At 40.4% G+C, this 18,505-nt stretch overlaps 1 protein-coding gene across 2 annotated transcripts in view; it reads left to right on the top strand.

Moving 5' to 3' along the window:
* The first annotated feature begins 214 nt into the window (after positions 1–214).
* The window catches only part of STAT4 (signal transducer and activator of transcription 4), a 42,966-nt gene continuing 24,675 nt past the window's right edge, over positions 215–18,505 (top strand). For both annotated transcript variants that reach the window (XM_021531373.3, XM_085585286.1), the window contains exons 1-5: positions 215–324; positions 2,626–2,754; positions 4,233–4,377; positions 16,788–16,886; positions 17,658–17,750. In XM_021531373.3, coding sequence (XP_021387048.1) covers positions 2,627–2,754; positions 4,233–4,377; positions 16,788–16,886; positions 17,658–17,750 — 465 coding nt within the window. In that variant the 5' untranslated portion in view covers positions 215–324; position 2,626. The remainder of the gene's footprint in view (positions 325–2,625; positions 2,755–4,232; positions 4,378–16,787; positions 16,887–17,657; positions 17,751–18,505) is intronic.

The raw sequence follows: 18,505 nt of genomic DNA on the forward strand, positions 1-18,505 counted from the left end.
CAGAGCTCGGCACACCGATGCCTCCACGGCTTTTGGGGGAGCAGCGGAACCCCGAGTTCCCAGGGATGCCCTTGGTCTCTCAGCCCTCTGTCCTGACAGCACGAACGGGAAAGAGTTCGGTATTTTTCATCTTCCTGAAGACAATCAACTTCCTCCACGCTCTGAGCTCGGCCCAGGTACCTGTGGCGCCGGGGCTCCGGCGATACAGAGCCGGCAGGGCCGTGCCGGCCCGGGGCTGACGCACAGGAAGGCGCCGGGGGCGGGCGCGGCCGCTTAAAGCCCGCGGGGCGGGGCAGCGGCGGGGCTCGGCCGGACCCGGCACAGGCGAGTGCGGCGGGCAGCGCTCCGAGCGCCGGGACGGGACGGGACGGGACGGGGTGGGGTGGGCTGGGATGGGACGGGACGGGATGGGATGGGATGGGACGGGATGGGATGGGACGGGATGGGATGGGATGGGATGGGATGGGACGCGCACCGACCCCCGGCACGGGCGGGGCCGATGGGAGCGGGCTCCAGGGCAAACTCGGCGGCCGGGAGAGCGCCTGGGCGGCCGAAAAGCGGAGCTGGTCTGCGCTGTCCGGAGTGCGGCTGGACACGGCTCCATCCCCGCAGCGGCTTACAGCGACAGGGCGGTTTGGGGTGGAAGGGATCTTAAAGATCATGTTCTAACGCCCTGCCGCGGGCAGGGACAGCTTGCATTAGAGACCAGGATGCTCAGAGCCCCATCCAACATGCCCTCCTGGGATGGGGAGTCCACATCTCTAGCAATCTGTTCCCACCCTTACAGTAAAGAATTTTTTTCATGTCTAATCGCAGCCTACTCCCTTTCAATCTGAGTCTATTCCCCTCGTCCTCTCTTGTAGACAGTGTTGGCCCATCTTTCCTGAAAACTTTCTTTCAGTTCCCTTCAGGGGGCATTCACGATGAGCTACAACTGCCCGACCTTCCCAGCTGTCCCTGCAAAACCTTTTGCACAAAGGGAACGTGGGTTGTATGAGCATGTCACAAAAAATCCCAGGGACAAACGCCACCCGTGTGCTTTGCAACAGTTTATGCATGTGAGCATCCCTGCAACTTACATGGCAGGCCTAAGGGGGCTGCAGCTGGACAAAATCTTGCCTTTTTTTTTAACTTTAGATAAAAATATTAAATTTCCTCACTAATCTTATTAAGCTATCATAATCACCAGAATTCAGTAGCATTTACAATAAAAACTCCCACTGAAAGTGAACAGACTTTAAAATCTGTTTGTGGTAGAACTTTTTTTCCTTAGTGTGAGTTCAGAAAAAAGTTACAGTCAGATCCAGTGATTCTGGAGGTCCCTTCCAAATCTTAACAATTGTCAGATTTTAATCTATAAATTATTAATTCATTATGATTTGATTCCTTGTATGAATCACCAGAAATAAAGTTTGGGATTCTTTGTAACTGTCAATATAGCAACACAGACAGTGAAACACCCCTGTGCTTAACTCCTCCTCAGCAATTTAAAAAAAAAAACAAAGTAAATATTCAGGCAATATTTTTTCCTCTCAGAATGGAAGTAATAAAGATGAGGGAAATGTCACTGGGCACGTTTCCACTAATGTTATATACAGTGTTCTTTATACCACACACAGAATTATCCTATCAGCCTTTGTTGAGAACCTAAACCTGTCACTTTTACTTTTGTATGAGTAAGTGCTCAGGACTCCATTAAACATTCAGATAGTACTTTTGACTTTAAAAATGCAAAATGAAAGACAACAGCATTAAAATATGATATCTTTGTTTGAAACTGTTGACATTCTGAAACTACAATTCAGAACTGGAAATAGAAAAGCTACATATGAAAAGGTCAGCTTTCTACAAAAATGTCCATTTTGTTGAAATCTTGTCCTTTTCTTCACAAAAAGTTTCTATCAAAAATGTTCCATTGGATCCATAGTGTATTGGCCCACTTCAGTCTTTAGCCCTGAATGTATTTTGTCTTCTGGTAAGATGAAATGGAAGAAAACCTCTGGTATGGGATCAGGGTGTTGGCAGAGCTCACTGATCTGAGCCCCAGGACTGAGATCCCAGGGCACATCAAATATAATTCTGTGGCAATTAAAGTAGAGATGTGCTAGATTTAGGCTGTAAAGCAGTATTCTCCTAACAGAAAATATGGGGGTTTAGGAATAGCACAGTAACACACAACCATGATGACTTTAGGAAAAATTTGATTGGTATGAATTCACCAAGAAGAGAGCAAAATCATTGCTTTCCACTACCCTTCAATAAGAATAGTTCTACCTGGGTTTGAAAAGTACAATGCTAAACATCTTCTCTTGACGAGAGATGGTGTGTAAATTTTGCCACTTCAAAAGCATCATAAAGTATCTCAAAAAATTTACATAAAGGAAGGGAATTGACAGGGGACCTCATTCACGTGTAAGAGCCAAAACTTCTTTAATGTCCTTGCTCACTTTTCTCCCTCTTCCCTTTAACTGACTAAATTTACTCAAGTACCGCCTGTTTTGAAAGACATAGTAAAATGTCAAAGTATTTAAGAACTACAATGAAAATAACCAATTTATGCAGTTTGGATTAGTAATTCATATTCATTTTTTCAATTGCAAACATGTTTAATTCCTTTCTTTTTAGTATGTCCCAATGGAGTCAAGTTCAACAACTGGAAATAAAGTTTTTGGAGCAGGTAGACCAGTTCTACGATGATAACTTCCCCATGGAAATCCGTCACCTTCTAGCACAATGGATAGAAAGCCAGGACTGGTAGGATTTCATTCATTCTGTCTCCTATCACCAACAATTCTTTTGTTTGCTGGCAGGCTTTAGGATGCTTTCTTACAAACTGTGCAGGTATCTACACTCCAGTAATACTATTTCACAAGTTATGGATTTAGCCATTTAAACTTAGGGAATGCTGGGAGGTAAAGTTTCACGTTTGAACTTACTCCTAAACAAAATCCAATAAAAATGGATTTAAAAAAATAATGCAAGTTAATTTTCAATGGAAATGTTATACATTTACCTCTTGCAGCATAAAATTATTCTCTTGTCCAAAATTGCACTTTAAGCTGGATAATTCTGGGGAACAAGCCAGCTGTTTACAGGAACTATTCTGTAGGAGGTAAATTTCTGCACAAATTTAGATTCAATTCATGTAAGCGTTACCTTAAGAAAATTCCAAACTAAATTAAAAAAAAAAAAAAAAAAAAAAGTATTAGTCGTACCAGAAAGAGACATCTCAATTTTTCAAGCTAAATCCACAGTACTATTGTAGGACTACTGTGCAGCGGGGAGGAAAAATCTTCTAAGGAATAGAATCTTTCTTTACGGCATCTTTATGGGACTCTGGCAACACAGGTAACATTAAAATCTCCTTTTTGCCAGACATGGAGTTAGCAGGTGTATCTCAAACAAGCACCTGCTATCTGTGAGGCAAGGGGAGAGGCTATCCCAAGGACAAGGATGCCATGCTGTCCAAACTTTTTGCTCCTCAATTTTGCTCACTAATGCAATTGCCCTGCACATACCAGCTGTACCACAAACAGCAGAACCAATAAAGCCTGGCTTTGTCTGTGTCCTGTGTCCCCTACATACCCTTGACCAGTAGGCTCAGAGTCCTCCTGTATCCCCAAATAGTTTGGCTGGGGGAAGGCTCAGCTGCTGCCTGGTGGGAAGAGATGTATCTTCTGCCTGACCATCTGGCTGTTGCCTCCTGCAGCAAGTTATTGCTGCTGTTTCCCTCAGTGGAAACGCTAATTTGGATTCCTTTCTTCTACCAACCTGCCAGATTGCCATGAAATTTGTAAGAATGTTCTATCTTTTGGACTTCAAGGCTGTTGCCAACTTTGTCTGAAACTGGGCAGCAAATTCAGAAATCATATCTGTGTGGCTGAGTGAGAGGGACAGTTTGCATAAGCCCCATTTCCTCTGACAAGTGAGCTGGAAGTATTTAAATATTCACTGGACCAGAGACTAGAAAACCCTGGTTGTCTCCTCTGGCTGACTCTACTGTTTGTGCTAATACCTCACCCTCTTTTTATGCATATGTATAGGAATATTAAAAAAAAACCCACAAAATCATAAAAATCATTATTCACAAGCTCTAACTATATGCAAGTCACCATATAAAGTCTTTTTTTTTTTTCTGCCTAAATTTCTGAATAGATAATAATTTTCTGTACTGCTAGATTGACACATAATACAGCATTTTAAACATGTATTGTTGTTCATTGACTCTTTAGGGAGGCTGCAGCCAACAATGAAGCAATGGCAATGATCCTTTTACAGAATTTGATAATACAGGTGGACGAACAGCTGGACCGGGTTTCGCAGGAGAAGAATCTGCTCTTGATCCACAACCTGAAAAGAGTCAGGAAGCTGCTGCAGGTGGGTCATTACTTCAAATGACAAATTGCACTGCACACTCTCACTGGTCTCTGGAGGCAGTGCTCGAGCTCTGTCGAGTGCAGTTTGTTCCAATGCCCAGCTCAGAGCTGCCCCAATTGCTGCAGACTCTGAGCAGCTATGGGAAAACTGAGCCTTCAACAAGATAATTCAAAATAACAATTCCCCTGTCTTCCTGTGGAACAGTAATTCCTGTTTCAATGCATACAGCTTGGATACAAATGCTGTGACTTCTTAGCTCTGTGCATATCTGTATTTCACTGAGCTCTTACAAATAACTGTACAGTGCTTATAGATGCTCATGTTTATTACAAATGTAATTACCACCTTTCAGACACCTACAGATATTTAACTATGGAATAAAATACATGCTTGGGGCTTAAGGCAAGACCATGGAAAAGGAACCTCTGTAAATCATTAGCATGCTTGCTGTTTCATGCTTTTCTGAGATTATTTGTCATGAATTACTTACAGGATTTACCGTTAGGCTTCTGCAAAATGATATTTATTTTGATTGGCTGAATGTTTCTCTAATAATTGTTTATCTAAGGCAAGAATTCTCAGAGTTCCACTTCATTAGTCACCTACTTCCTGACATCTATCTGTCTTCTGCATAAAGTAGATATGCCATGGAGTTTAATGAAAGTTTGGGGGTTTTTATTTTCTTTGATGGTGTTTTCCATAAGTACTTAAATGATAATTACATTGCTTGCCAAACATTTTCTTTATTTGAGACATATGTGCATACACACACACTGGCCTGGAAAATCCTAGCATGACTTCATCAATTATTTTCTCTTTATAGCTGTGTCTTTCTACTCTTTATCCCTAATGGTGGCCTCTTAAAAATATGACACTATTTCCATCACTGCTACTTTTTATGTTATGCAAGTGCCTCCTGTAATTTAAAAATAAAATCACTTTCTGTTTCTTTTCTGGTTTTTGGAGCAGCACTTTTCATAATTTCAGTACTCTTCAAACACCAAATTTACTCAACTGCAGAAATCCTACTGTTTCCATAATGATTTTGGCACATTTTACCACAAAGCTATATCACCTTAGTAAAGGATTCTTCCACAGGGGTAGATGTGGAAAGAGCATTTCAGGCCAAGCAGTTACACTGGTGTATTCCTGCCTTAAAAGACAATGCATTTATGATTTTACTATCACAATGTGCCCAGGCAGAAAGACTAGAACATAGTTCTAGTTCTACAGAATTAAAGAGCTCTACAAGCTCTACAAAATTAAAGCCTCTCATTGTTGTTCCTTTTACTCTTTGCCCCATTTATTTTATTCTAAGCATTTTACCAAAACTTGAAGCATCAGCTCTGTGTGCTCTGTCAAATTGGGCACACCAAGCCCAGCAACCAGGCCTTGGGTGAACTCATTTGAGTTCATGTAGTAATCAGTGTGAAAATGGCCTGAATGAGAACCCTTTCTTTCAAGTCCTGTCACACTTGGAAATTATATCATTATGTGCTTCAGGAAGAGCACAAAGCAAAGGAGGTTTATTCCAGAAAGGCAAGAGGAGGGGAGCTTCAAGTGATCCGTGATTAAATGCTTTCTCAGGTGCTGAGTCACAATTCCAGAACAAGCTAAAATGCTTAGGCATCCCCATTAGAGCTGAACCCTGTTTTGAGCTCCTTGAGAGGACATGTGTGATGCTGGAATTATACTGCTTATAAAACAGGATCTCAATCTTGAGCATTGCAGTAGAATGTTTCTAGGTAAGGGAAAAAAAAAACCCAACAGCTCTCCCCATCACTAGTAATGTTGACCTTTCTTCATTGCATCAAGACAGCATATAATCTGAATTTGTTACAAAAAAAAAAAAAAGCTATCCATTCACTTTCAAAATACACCTGTAAGCCAGCAAAAACTGGATGGCACTTTCACTGTTGGAGCTTTTCCTGGTCTTGAACACTATCACCCACAGTCTATATTCCAGTCTCCAAAATAATTAGAATAGGCTGGAGTAGGACCAGGTTCTTGCAATGCTTGGTAACAACCTATTATTGGATAAGAAAAATAATTTATACTGTATTCAGAAGTCTCTAACACCAGAATTTTTGACTTTTGTGTCAAACACTTTGTTACAACTTATAAGGTATAGGCCGTAGAGGAAAAATGCATTTTCAGCCAAAGTATGGACTGTATGTTCTGTAAAGCTGCACAGGTAGTCTCCTGCTGCACCTGTTAAAATTATTTCTTTCACTGATTAGGTAAGTATATGAGTAAAGAAATGCTATAGTAGCTGAAATCAGCTGACAGCCTATCCTTGTTATCAATTGTCAAGTGTTATTAATGGACTGAATATGACACATAGCACGGACAGTATGTTCTGTAATGTTCTTAACTTTGAGTATACAAATTATCTAATTATGGGTCTAATCTTTTGTTAATGCATCACTGGTTGCATTTTATTGCTAAATACATGAGAAGATTGAAAATGGGCATTTGGCTTCCCACCCACAGCTGGAAGCCCTTGCAGATACCTAACTAGCAATCTGAGCTACTTTGTGACAGGTTCCTGAGACAGCACCAGAAAAATGTGACTGATGTAGAGAGCAGGATGCCGTGGTCCTTCTTGTCCCAGCCCATCACCTAGGGAACAGGAGGCTGGAATGCTGCTCTGTAAAACTAATGAGGTTTTTCAGTGACTGATGAAAGAAAGACTGGGTTCCTAAACAGGGGAGGAAGCTGCTTTTGTATTTCTGTAAACTTCTTTTCCTATTTGGTGACAATGTGAACAGTGTTGGTTTGACTTTCTCTGAAGGTTTCTTACCATGAGCCCACCTTTATCTCTGCTTCACTCTCTAGTGCAAGCGCTTCTTTGAAATTTCACAGTTCCCTCCTCTTCCTTCCCTTCTGAACCACACACAGATGCACAGACCCTTATGCATCGTGCACACACACAGAGCTGTCCAACCACAATATAAGATCTGAGTACAGTGTTTGTTCATTATTTTAAGCCAAGTTGTGTTACCCTATTGAGTAATACTTGACAAAATAGATAATGCTGGAAACCAGCACTTACCACTATGTACACAGCATAGTGTGCTGAGCTGTGGTAAAGGTTCCTCAATGCTATGACAATAGCAATAATAAAGAAGAATTCAATTAGAGAACACAAGAAAGCTATTCAAAAGCAGCCTGCAGTTCTTGACAAAACACAAATTGAGAGACTAACATTTAATCAGAAATACAACTGGATGGTTAGTGAAAGGCAGGAGAGGAAGCAATGCACACTTCCTAAGTGGCCTGTGCAGCTGTTTTCTAGACAGACAATGGCTCCTTAGGATCAAGACTCCTGGTGCTGTTACTGAGTCTGGAGAGCATTATCTCTAGGAGTCTCCAGCACCTCAGCCAAACACACCTCACCTAAAAGATTTCCCTGAGATTTCTGTTATAAAATTGAGCAAATTCTGACTGTTCACTGAAACATCTTCACATAAATATGTTAGTTATTCTGTGAAAATAAGAATGAAAATAGTGAAAGAAGAGAGAATTTGCCTGGCTCAGTTGCAGTACAAAGTTTTGGGCAACCTTGGGGGTTGTGAAGGGCAGAGAGCAGAAGTCCAAGCAGGAAGGTGGGTCTGTCTGGCCTCCCTGCTTTTAGAAGACAGGGACCATCCCTATTCTCTCACCCTTAGAGAAATAACTAGGGAGTGTGGCATTCCTGCTTAGACTGCTTACATTTCCAAAATTATCTGCCGGCAAAAAGAAACACTGAACAGTGTTTCAGAAAATATGTAATTTGAAAATGTTATAAGCACTTGAAAATAGTGTTAAGAAACTTAGCTAAGCAGCTGTGGTCACTGCTAGCTCTCTGTAATTCACTTCTCTATTTCTTGCTTTCATTGAAACATCTCTTCTTGACATTAATCTGGTATAAATGCACATACTGTATTAAAATCAGGGTCAGCATTTTAGGTTAAAATCCTTCATATTTGCTTCCTACATTATTATTACTTCTCTAGTCAGTAAATTGGATACATTTTTATAGCAGAGCAGCCTTTTGTTGCTGTGCTCTTCAGTGGGAGACAGAACAGTACAGTCACTTTCTAAGGTTAAATTCTCTGTCCATCTTCCTAGAGAACTCCTGCTACCCCCCACCCCCCCCCCCCAGAAGTAGTCTTGGAAAGGGAAGAGGGAGAAATATTCAGAGACAGTGGGGGAAAGAGCAGGGAAGCTATGCTTATAGTTCTTTCTCTTTCTTAAAATCTAGATGGAGAAAAGCAAAGCAGATTAGTCACAAGGAGAGGGTTTGTGCTGTTGTTATGACAACAAAATGTAAAGGGCAGATGTTAAGCTTTGAAGAGCTGCCTAGCACTTCTAGGAACCAAATTGCAGATGTAGGAGTCTGCATGACCTTGGCCTGTGGACAACTACATCCCAGTTTTGAGAAGGAAGGTTTCTGTGTGACAGGTACACCTGTCCCTGATGTAAGCCCCCGTGGCATACACCAGTGCATTTAGTGCTCAGAGACTCGCATGGAAGACAGGCACTGTCCACATCCCTGACTCACATGCCAAAATTCTGGGCAGGGAGAGAGCAGCCAGGCTGCAGTGCAGCCGTGGAGCCAAGGGCAGGGGAGGCTCAGAGGAGCCTGGGAATCAGAGATGTGCAGTGTGCCCACGTGTCCCACCGCTCCATTGAGGAATGATGCTGGTGGGCAGCCGCCTGGTCAGCTCTGGGATGTCCTTCCCCCACACACACTCCGAGCTGGAAACTTGGAGCACTCCTCTTGCTAGACAAGAAGTAGCTCCATGGAATGCAGCCTGGCCCAAGCGTGGGTTCAGATGAGCCCTCAGGAGGAGCCACTATCTGCGCTGTGCTCTGTGACAGGTGCAGGACAGCCCCATCAGGACAAAAGCAGAAATTCCCAGAATCATCCTACTCATAACTGAAGCCCTTATTTATGCTCTGGTCTCAAGATAACTTCTGAAAGCAATCCCTTCTCATTAATGGCAACATGCATCTGTGTGACTTCTCTATTTACGGTATTCAGGGTGAAATCTGATTACATAAGTTTTCCTTTATAAAAGTGAAATAACAGATTTCAGGACTAAGAAGGGCTGCTCTGCTCATTTACCATTGAAGCCTGAGTTAATGAGCATACTGTGTGCTCTGGGGAACAATTTTCTGTAAATTATGTATATTCATGAAATTCATTTAATTGTCACAGTGGATTCTCCAGTATTGGTGAACTTTACTGACTCCCCAGCCCTGCTAGAGCCTAAGATGAGGGGAGGGAGGGTAATGGGATTATGCCTGAATGAGCAAGTCTGTGGGCACACGCACCATTAACACTTTAGGGTCTGTTTAAAAAGGGAGAGGTCAGGCAGAAGCACCAGGTCTGCTGATTCACACCAACCAGTTATATAAAAACAAGCTTTTGGAAGTTATAGTAAGTAGGTGGGAAATAGTTCTTTACTTACATTACTTTATCCTACACAGCTCTGGCTGTTTTTATGGAAAGATTTGGAAAGCATTTGAAAGTATCTTCTGTCATCTAAAACAACATATATTAAGACACTTTTTTCCACAAATACATCTTTACATGATGCTGCTTCAAACAGTAACACAGCAGTGCATTCCTGATTTTGTGTCCTGTTCCTGGTTATACTGCCCAGTTTGTTTCCATCTGTGATGGGCACTGAGCATCCCTGTGCTTCTCCAGATAGAATTAAGTGAACATATAAAGGTTCCTTAGTTCAAGTGACTGTTTACCAAAGCCTCTGTACCAGAAAGGAACATAGATGAGGAATCCTAAGATTATTCATTTCAGTACATCAAAGAAAGTGGACAAAATAGCATTAGATCTGAAACAGGACATTCCAGTTGGTGCTCGACAAACAATTCTAACAAGCCCTGTGCTGAGAAACAGTTGCAAAGAGTGGAAACAGCCATTGATGTTTGAGTTGCAGTTTCCTGTTAAAGCTTACAAAAGGGTGAGAATGGAACAAAATAGAGAAAGTTCCTAATAAACCACGGAAGAACCATTTCAAAATGTTATTTACACATATTTAGCACTCGTGTAGCCTGCCAGATCAACAACGCAACATGGTAAAGTAGGACGTGTTTTGAACCAGCATGTCCTGCTCCCTAACACAATTCAGATTGTATTAGACTGCTCCCAGTGAGTTTTTCAGTACAACCATTAAAGCTGTTTACAGAAAATTCTGGCGTGCAAATGGGAAACCCCACACAGAAGTCTGTTTCCTAAAGCAGTTAGGAGTCTGCTCCTAGCAACTGCAGCCTGGTGACTGCAGCTAATAAAGGTTTTTAAAATTTGTTGGTACAAAACTGAAAAAGGTTACTTGTAACAAGGAAAATGCCTTGGGATTTCTAGTTAAAGAATGCAAAAAAAAAGTTTATAAGTGCTTCAGTTTGTTTCTGTAGAATGAAAATTAATTAACTTGCAGAAAGAAGTAAAAATACAAGCAAATTAAATAACCTCTTGTGGGCTTTGTTCATTCTGAGCCCAGTTGCAGTTGAACATCTGCCTTAGAGATTAGTTAATAATACTCAGGTCTTTGTGCCCAGAGGAGGAGGGGGATGTGGAGATCAGTCCTCTCTGTCCTCTGATGTTTTATCCTTTTTCATAGGGAACACGGTATTTTTATTTACTTTCAAAGAAATCTCCTTTAAACAAGAAGTTATTTATTCTCAAATATCAAATAAGAAGAATCACTACACTATTCACCCCTCTCTGTCTCTACAAATCTACGGTCTGATGATGATTTCTACAGAAATGTTTTTTCTGTAGCTTTATCTCATCCTACCTGCACAGAAATCTGCTGTTTCTTTAGATTATTCCTTGACTGGTTTTAGTGGCTGCTGGGAGGGACTCGGCAGTGGAATTTGCAGGGTGGAGAAAAAACCTCTACCATCACAGCTCATTTGCTGTGGTTTTACAGCTTTGCCTGTTGCAATTTAGTTGCACGTGCCCCCCAAAAAATTATGATCCTCTGGAAGTTATGCATCATACACTATGAGAAAACTATAAGACTACAAAGCTGTGTATTAGGACTTCCCACACATCATAGGAGTTTTCTAAAACAATGAGGTCGCCTTTAAGTTCTCTCACATATTTTGAGAGGGGGAAGGAGAAATCTAAAGATAAAAGTACAAGAGCAGTCTAAATAGATAGTGTCACAGGTACTTCCTCTTAAAGACCTAGATAAAACATAGACATCTTTCTAGTAGAAGATTTTTTAGTAAAAATACTGTCTGTTTAAGTACAAGCTTTCAAAAAATTCCCAAGCACTTAACCTTTATCAGGCTAACACAAGGACCAACTTTTTCTTTGTATTCTGCTGTTGTTTTCATTAGACTTTCTGCCTGGATGCATAAGCAAAGGTTGAAAACAAATCAAGGTGAACTGTTATTTGTCATATTTGAAGGTGAAAACGGGAAATATGTATGTACAGCTATGCCTTCCCACCCACACATTCGAGATACACAGCTAAACCAAATCTTTCTTCCTTTCAAAAAATAAGATTATAGACAAAAGGGGTTTTTCTCCCTATTTTTCATTTTATGAAAGATGAGATATTTGCTTATCCAGAAAGATGCTGAGTACCAGACTTTGTAAAATAATCATATCACAAGTGAGCAATAGAGAAGGGAATGTATTTTTGCTTGACTTTGTCTTGCTGTTTCCTATCACTCCTCCCTTCCATCAGCTTCTTTAAATATTCATTCAGTATGAACAAACACTTCAATGGTCATACTAAATAACCCTTCCACACCTCCAAGTAAAGCTTCTATTGTATATAATTAAAAGGCTCAAGAAAGACTTTTTCTAGCAGAAAGGACAAGAAATATAGCTAATGGCTTTGAGAGTTAAAAAAAAAAAAAAGAAAAAAAGAAAGAAAGAAAAATAAAAGAAAAAGGAGAAAAGAAGATAAAACTTGACCAAATTCTGTAGCAATTTTCAGAATTGGAAAGCACCAAAACCTACTCAAATCCTTTTTTAGGTCACTTTGAAAACACAGAGATAATCAGGCAAACCCCTGACTGACTTTCTAAAGGTTTCATAGCACATCCTTCTACTTTACAAGTCAAGACCAACTAACAGCTTTACCCACTGAAAACAGAGCCAGTTGCTCACACAGTGCACATCCAGTATTCACTGATAGGTGTGTGCAGAGCCCTTTGGCACATGGAAAGCAGTCAGTGTTAGGTGGCAAGGAGTGATCCACTTTGTGGTGGAGCTGCCCACAAGGAAAATCAGCTACAATTTTGAAATTTTAATAGTGGGAAGAGAAGAAGAGTAAGCCACTGTTTCATGTACCTTTAACATACTCCAAAGAGTTCAAGCTGTTTTAAAATTTGGCTAAAGAGCATAAACTCTGCATGCTATAATGTACAAACTGTTTTTGGAGAAATGCCTCTTTGTTTTTCTCCATGATCTAGTAAGGTACTGTCACAACAGATGTCCCCGGAGTGGAAAGAGTGCATGCCAGGTGGCACTAGGAAGGTTTTCTCCAAGTAAATGTCATCAGCATTCTCAGAAAATTGTCACCTGTTCAGAATGAAAGTTCAAGTTCCCCCTGCTTCCTTAAATTTAGCATCATGCTGGTAGTTCTTGAGAAGAATTCAGTCCAAATAAGATAATTTGTTGTTTGTTGTAACTCATGGCATGGAAAGACCTCATTGGAACAGAAGAGAGGAGGAAGAACACTTCTGAGAACAACAAAATTACAGTAATATTAGCAGATATTTTGATTTGAAAGAAAAGCAAATACTCAATTTCTCTGTGTTGGTATTTGTCAAAAGACAAATATAAATTTTCTCCTTATATGTTTAAACTTATTAATACAATTTTGTGTATCTAAAGAATCCACACTCTTCTTCCTCTTCTAGCTGCTAGTGTTCATGTCACTCTAAGTTAAGATTCCCCCATCTCAAGCCATTTTTTGTTAAAATTCCTTAATTTTTCCAATTTACACTACTCTTTTGCTGATAGGAGATAACTTTCAATTAATCTTTCAGAAATCAATGTCATGTTGGTCAATTTATGCCCTCAGCCAAAAAACAAAATAGAAGTGCAGAGCAACAAGTGCTGGCAGTAAGTGAATAATAAGGGAATACCAAGCAGTGCATTCCAAAGTGTAATTACAGCTGAGAGGTATAAAACACAGACAGAATTTCAGAATTTTTTTAGTGTTATTATTTTTCCAGAGTCAAAAACATGGTTATTGTGACTTTTAGTAGCTAGCAGTATTCAGTAAGTTGCAATTATTGAGCTACTTAGAGTTACAATTAATTTATCAATTTATTACTGATGAGTTGCAATCCATCTTCTCCCTTACTGCAAAAGGGGCTGCTCCAGGAGCCAGGTAGCAGCTCTCTGTTGACCTTCTTGTTATCTACTCAAACTGAATCAACTTGAAGAAGCACCAGCCTGGCATAAGTATGGGAATCACTATAGACCCAGCTTGTTTCTACCAATTTATGAATTAGAGAAGAAAGAAAGAGCGGGGGGAAAGTGAATTTCCGCTGCATCTCTCGATTCAGATGTTTTTCTCTTAATGAAACAAAGAAAAGGAGAGAAAGAAAGAGTTTTTGAAAGTTTTGCACATATGAATCGTGTCTAGAAACACTAGGGAAGTCCCTAATAACCAGCATCCTTTGTGGGGAATTTTAACACATCCCACTGTCAGAATTTCAAGAGCCTCTTCTACATAAATGCATTTTTCCAGCTCCAAGAGAGGACATTTACTTCTTCTTGACTTGGTCAAATAGCTTTTTTAGGACCTCTTTAAACCCTTGCAGTGCTGGAATTCTGTTGGGCATGGTAAGCCAGGACTAAGGTAAGCATCTTCAGGTACCAACATATGGCATGGCCACTTACTGGCCACCAAGGGGGAAGGTGAAACCTTGTTTTACCACCAAAAAGGAGTGATAGCACAAGCAGAAATTAACAGACTAATTCATATGCCCATCAGTGGACTTACAGCAGTGGCAGATTTCTCCCCACAGCTTTCATCCCAAACCTTATTAGTAACAGGACTTTTCCCTCTCTAATCAAGGTACAGATGGATGAGACAGGCTTAGCCACAACAGCTGAAATAAGGCAGGGCTGTTCCTCCCTCTCCCAACTTCACAAGTTCTCATCCTTAACAATAAACTGATCCTTTGCTGAGCAGTTTCAATCCACCAAGGAGCAGAAAACCCAGTCAGTAAAAGAAGCATGAGTCATTCCCATGCCAGTTAGCGACCTGGATTGGCTCCCTAAGGAGTCAGGCACTGGGCTGGAGCACAGCCAGGAGCACAACCACTCTTCGCAGCAGTTAATTTGCCCTTGCTGTTGCTGCTGGACCTCAGTTCCACATGACACCCCACTCAACCCTTTGCAGGAAGATCACAGCCATTTCTCACATTGCTCTATTCCCTTCCCAAAGCTACATCCTGACACTACAGAGAAAGAGGTTGGGAATATGCCCAGTAAAGGGGACTGTGAATATACTGCTGGACCATAAGTGCAGTGGTATTGAAGGAAGCATGCAGTGATATCATAGTTACTGTCTTTACAGCCATGGAGCTGCCACAGAGAAATATGTAGTGACAGATCTCTGGCACTATTATTTGACATGGAAATCAGCAGTGTATCCAGGAAGGAGCAGGCAGGGAGGGACTGCTTGGTGTTTCATCTGAGGCATAGTGTGTCCTGGGTAGCATTACTCACCACTTCTTGTTTACAGAGAAGCTCCTAAAACCAGTGATGCTCATAACTCCTGTTCCTCAGGGTAATTGATACAGATGGTTGCTGGAGTAAAACACCACCCTGAACTGCTTTTAAGGAGATCAAAGCAGGCACAGCACTGGGGCTACTCTGGGTGTGCACCGGTTGCACTGTGGAGCGTGTACTTATCCCTGTTTTGAAAAGATTTCAGAAACCATAAAAACAAAGTTTCATTTCATTGCTAACAATGACAGGGCAGTCAAAGCTCCTTTGGAAGGGAACATTTGGTACCTTGGTTATTTAGTTTTAAGGTTATTTAAGTTTCTCTTTCACCGTAGTCCATACCTGGAATCACAGTACTTACACAGTATTTACTATCTGTTATTTGCATGGTATTTAATACCAAGTAACTCAAACCAAGTTGCCATGATCAGAACTACCATTTTTAATATGGTATTTCTTTACTTCGCAATTGAAGTCAAAACATATTTCAGATTATGCATTTAATGCATAAGCTCACCGGAAATGTTTAGTGAAAAGCATTAGAAAGGTATGTTTAATGCCACAGTACTTGTTGCATACAGAAGCAATGTGTTCACATTTCTGTCAGATGCATTCACACCCTTGTGTCTAACATAACAATTGGTATGAGATATTAAAGGAAGATATGGCATCAATTAAAGTATGTATAAACTTATTGTGCCACATTCAGAGACAGTTAGAATAAAAGAGATTCTGAGTGGCAGGGAGATATGATGAAAATAAAGACTAATGATAAAGAGGAAAAAATAGAGTAAGTCCAGAACTGGAAACTGTACAGGAAAAGAAATTAAATTGATTAACTCTGATGAATGGACAAACACTATGAGCATAGAATGAAGGGTATCTGAATGAATGATACTGAATGAAAGGCATGAAAGATACTGAGAAACACGGAATATATCACCATAAAGGAAGCTGCTTGAGAGTCCTCGATCATTCCAATTTTATAAATACAGCATAAACCAATATTAGTTCAAATTGTGCCCAGTCCTCAGTCACACATCAGCAATTCAGCACTTTATTTATGGTGGTGTAAAAATATAGATTTTTTATTTTTTTTTTTTTTTTTTTTTTTTTTGGTTCTTTGGCTTGGGACAAAAGTTACTTATTCCTTCATCTCAGGCATGTTGGTTTTTTTTGTTTGTTTGTTTGTTTGGTTTTTTTTTTTTTGAAAGAGAAAAATTGTTCATAGACATTAATTTAAGTCTTATGCTTTATGCTGAGGAAGCTTTCCTGCTTGCAACATTACCATATTGATATGCTTACAAACTTTTTTGTTGGCAGAAGTGCTACATGCTAAGCAGCAACATCCTATTGAAAATCGAAGATGCGATAAAATCGTGCCCAGAATAGGCTGACAGGAAAGCCCTTTCAAAACAGCTGTGTTAGCAGGGGAGCAATTCGATCTCCAAATTATACACATCTCGGAAATGTATCTTTATAATCTCTGTGGAACATTATTAAGAATATTTTATGACGGTGGCAGTGACTGATGCTGCCCTGAAAGGCTGAACTAGCATAAGAAAGGGGGAGTCTTTTCCACCCACACCAATCTGCACATTCATAGACACTCATACATCATGTTGCTTGTGATTTCCAGAGGGACATCCTGAATTCTGGAATTTTTTTGAGTTGTATTTACTTGTGCTTGCAGGGCAAATATCATGGTAATCCCATGCATATAGCAGTGATCATCTCAAATTGCTTAAGAGAAGAAAGAAGAATATTGGCTGCAGCCAGCATGCCTGTACAGGTAATGAATTACATTTCATTAATCTGCTCCAACTTAATCTGGTCACATGCTTTTCAGACCAAATCCTGTCCCCTCATCCCACTGAAGTGATTTGTGTGCACTAGGGGTTGCCAAATGTTGCCCTTTAAACTCACATTTGAGCTTCATTAGTGGTTCTTCTGCTGGAAACATTGCTATGAGGGACTTCCATGTCACAGCTAATCTTCAAAGACTTTAATCTGTAGGAAAGGTTTTAAAGAGATTATTCTTTGCAAAACAGATGTGTGTATTTCAAATTATGCAATGCATTAATTCATATTAACTATGGAATGCAAAAGACATTCCATCCTATATTTTATAGTCATTTATGGTTTTTATGTTGTTTGGAGAAAAATATAATTCAAATTGTATATGAAACTTATTTTGGGAAAATTGGTACATGATTAAAACTCAGAGAGAATTTTTAAGACAAATGTGTTGTTGTTAATTACTTATGGATATAATATGTATTCCTATATGAGTCTTGTGCCATGGATCTTTTTAAAAAAATCTAATAATCTATATTTAATTTATTAGATGTTAAATGTTTGCAGTACACCCACACCATTTAATCTCTTGGATTTCAAAGTTAAAGATTTTCAAATGTCTAGAACTAAACTTGTCTGTGTGTTTACAGCAGATGGTTGAACACTGGCTTTGGAATTCCCTCTCTGTGCTGGAACTTGCAGTACAGTTTCTATCACCTATTATTATTATTACTCACCCGCCAATTATCTGTTCAATGTGTTCCAGGGGCCACTGGAAAAGTCTCTGCAGAGCTCTGTGGTTTCAGAACGTCAAAGAAATGTAGAACACAAAGTATCAGCGATCAAGAACAGTGCTCAGGTACCTTTTTGCCCTGTGTGCTGTCTCTGCCCACATGATTTTCATACAGACACACCTGAACTGCCTTTAAGCTGCGTAGCACAAAAACTTCTGCCAACAGACATTTTCCATTATTCCAAGGACATCTGCCCAGACTAACAGCTCAGGACACACCAGAATCCTTAGGTGTTAGCAGCTGTCTGGGTTCAGAGTGAGAGCTCCCTCTTTTACAGCTGTCACACTCCTCCCTAGGGAAGTTGCAGGCAGACCACTGAGTGCAGTAAGAGCATACCTACAGTCTCTAAAAAGGTGCGAGGTTCAGAAAGTGTAATTTTGCAATTTCACCTCCTTTAGCTGGGTCAGCAGCAGCTTAACCTTCACCATCTCTGAGTCATGTATTGAGACCTTGGTTGAGCCGAAGGCTACGTGATATAATTACGTGGTTTGGAGTCGTGAGGGGACAAGAACACTGGCAGCTGATGGTAACCACTCTCCAGGAGTTTCTCATGCCAGTGCAAGCCAGAGCTGGGCTGAGCCAAACCTGTAGCTATGTCCCAGAGACCTTGAAAGCTCAGAGAATACCTGCCCATGCAGTTCAAGGCAGGATAAGGATTCAGAGTGCCCATGGCTTTCTTGCTATCCCAGCCCCACTTTCAGCTTTGCAGCAGTCTCAGTGTAGAAACTATATTTGAAATATCTGTCCATATGTTGTTCAAGAGCAACATTTCTGGTATACTGGAAAGAGATCCTAGCAGCATTCTCTCATCAGTGTCTCC

Source organism: Lonchura striata, chromosome 7, assembly GCF_050655825.1.
Source record: "Lonchura striata isolate lonStrDom1 chromosome 7, ASM5065582v1, whole genome shotgun sequence".
NCBI classification, from domain to species: Eukaryota; Metazoa; Chordata; class Aves; order Passeriformes; family Estrildidae; genus Lonchura; species Lonchura striata.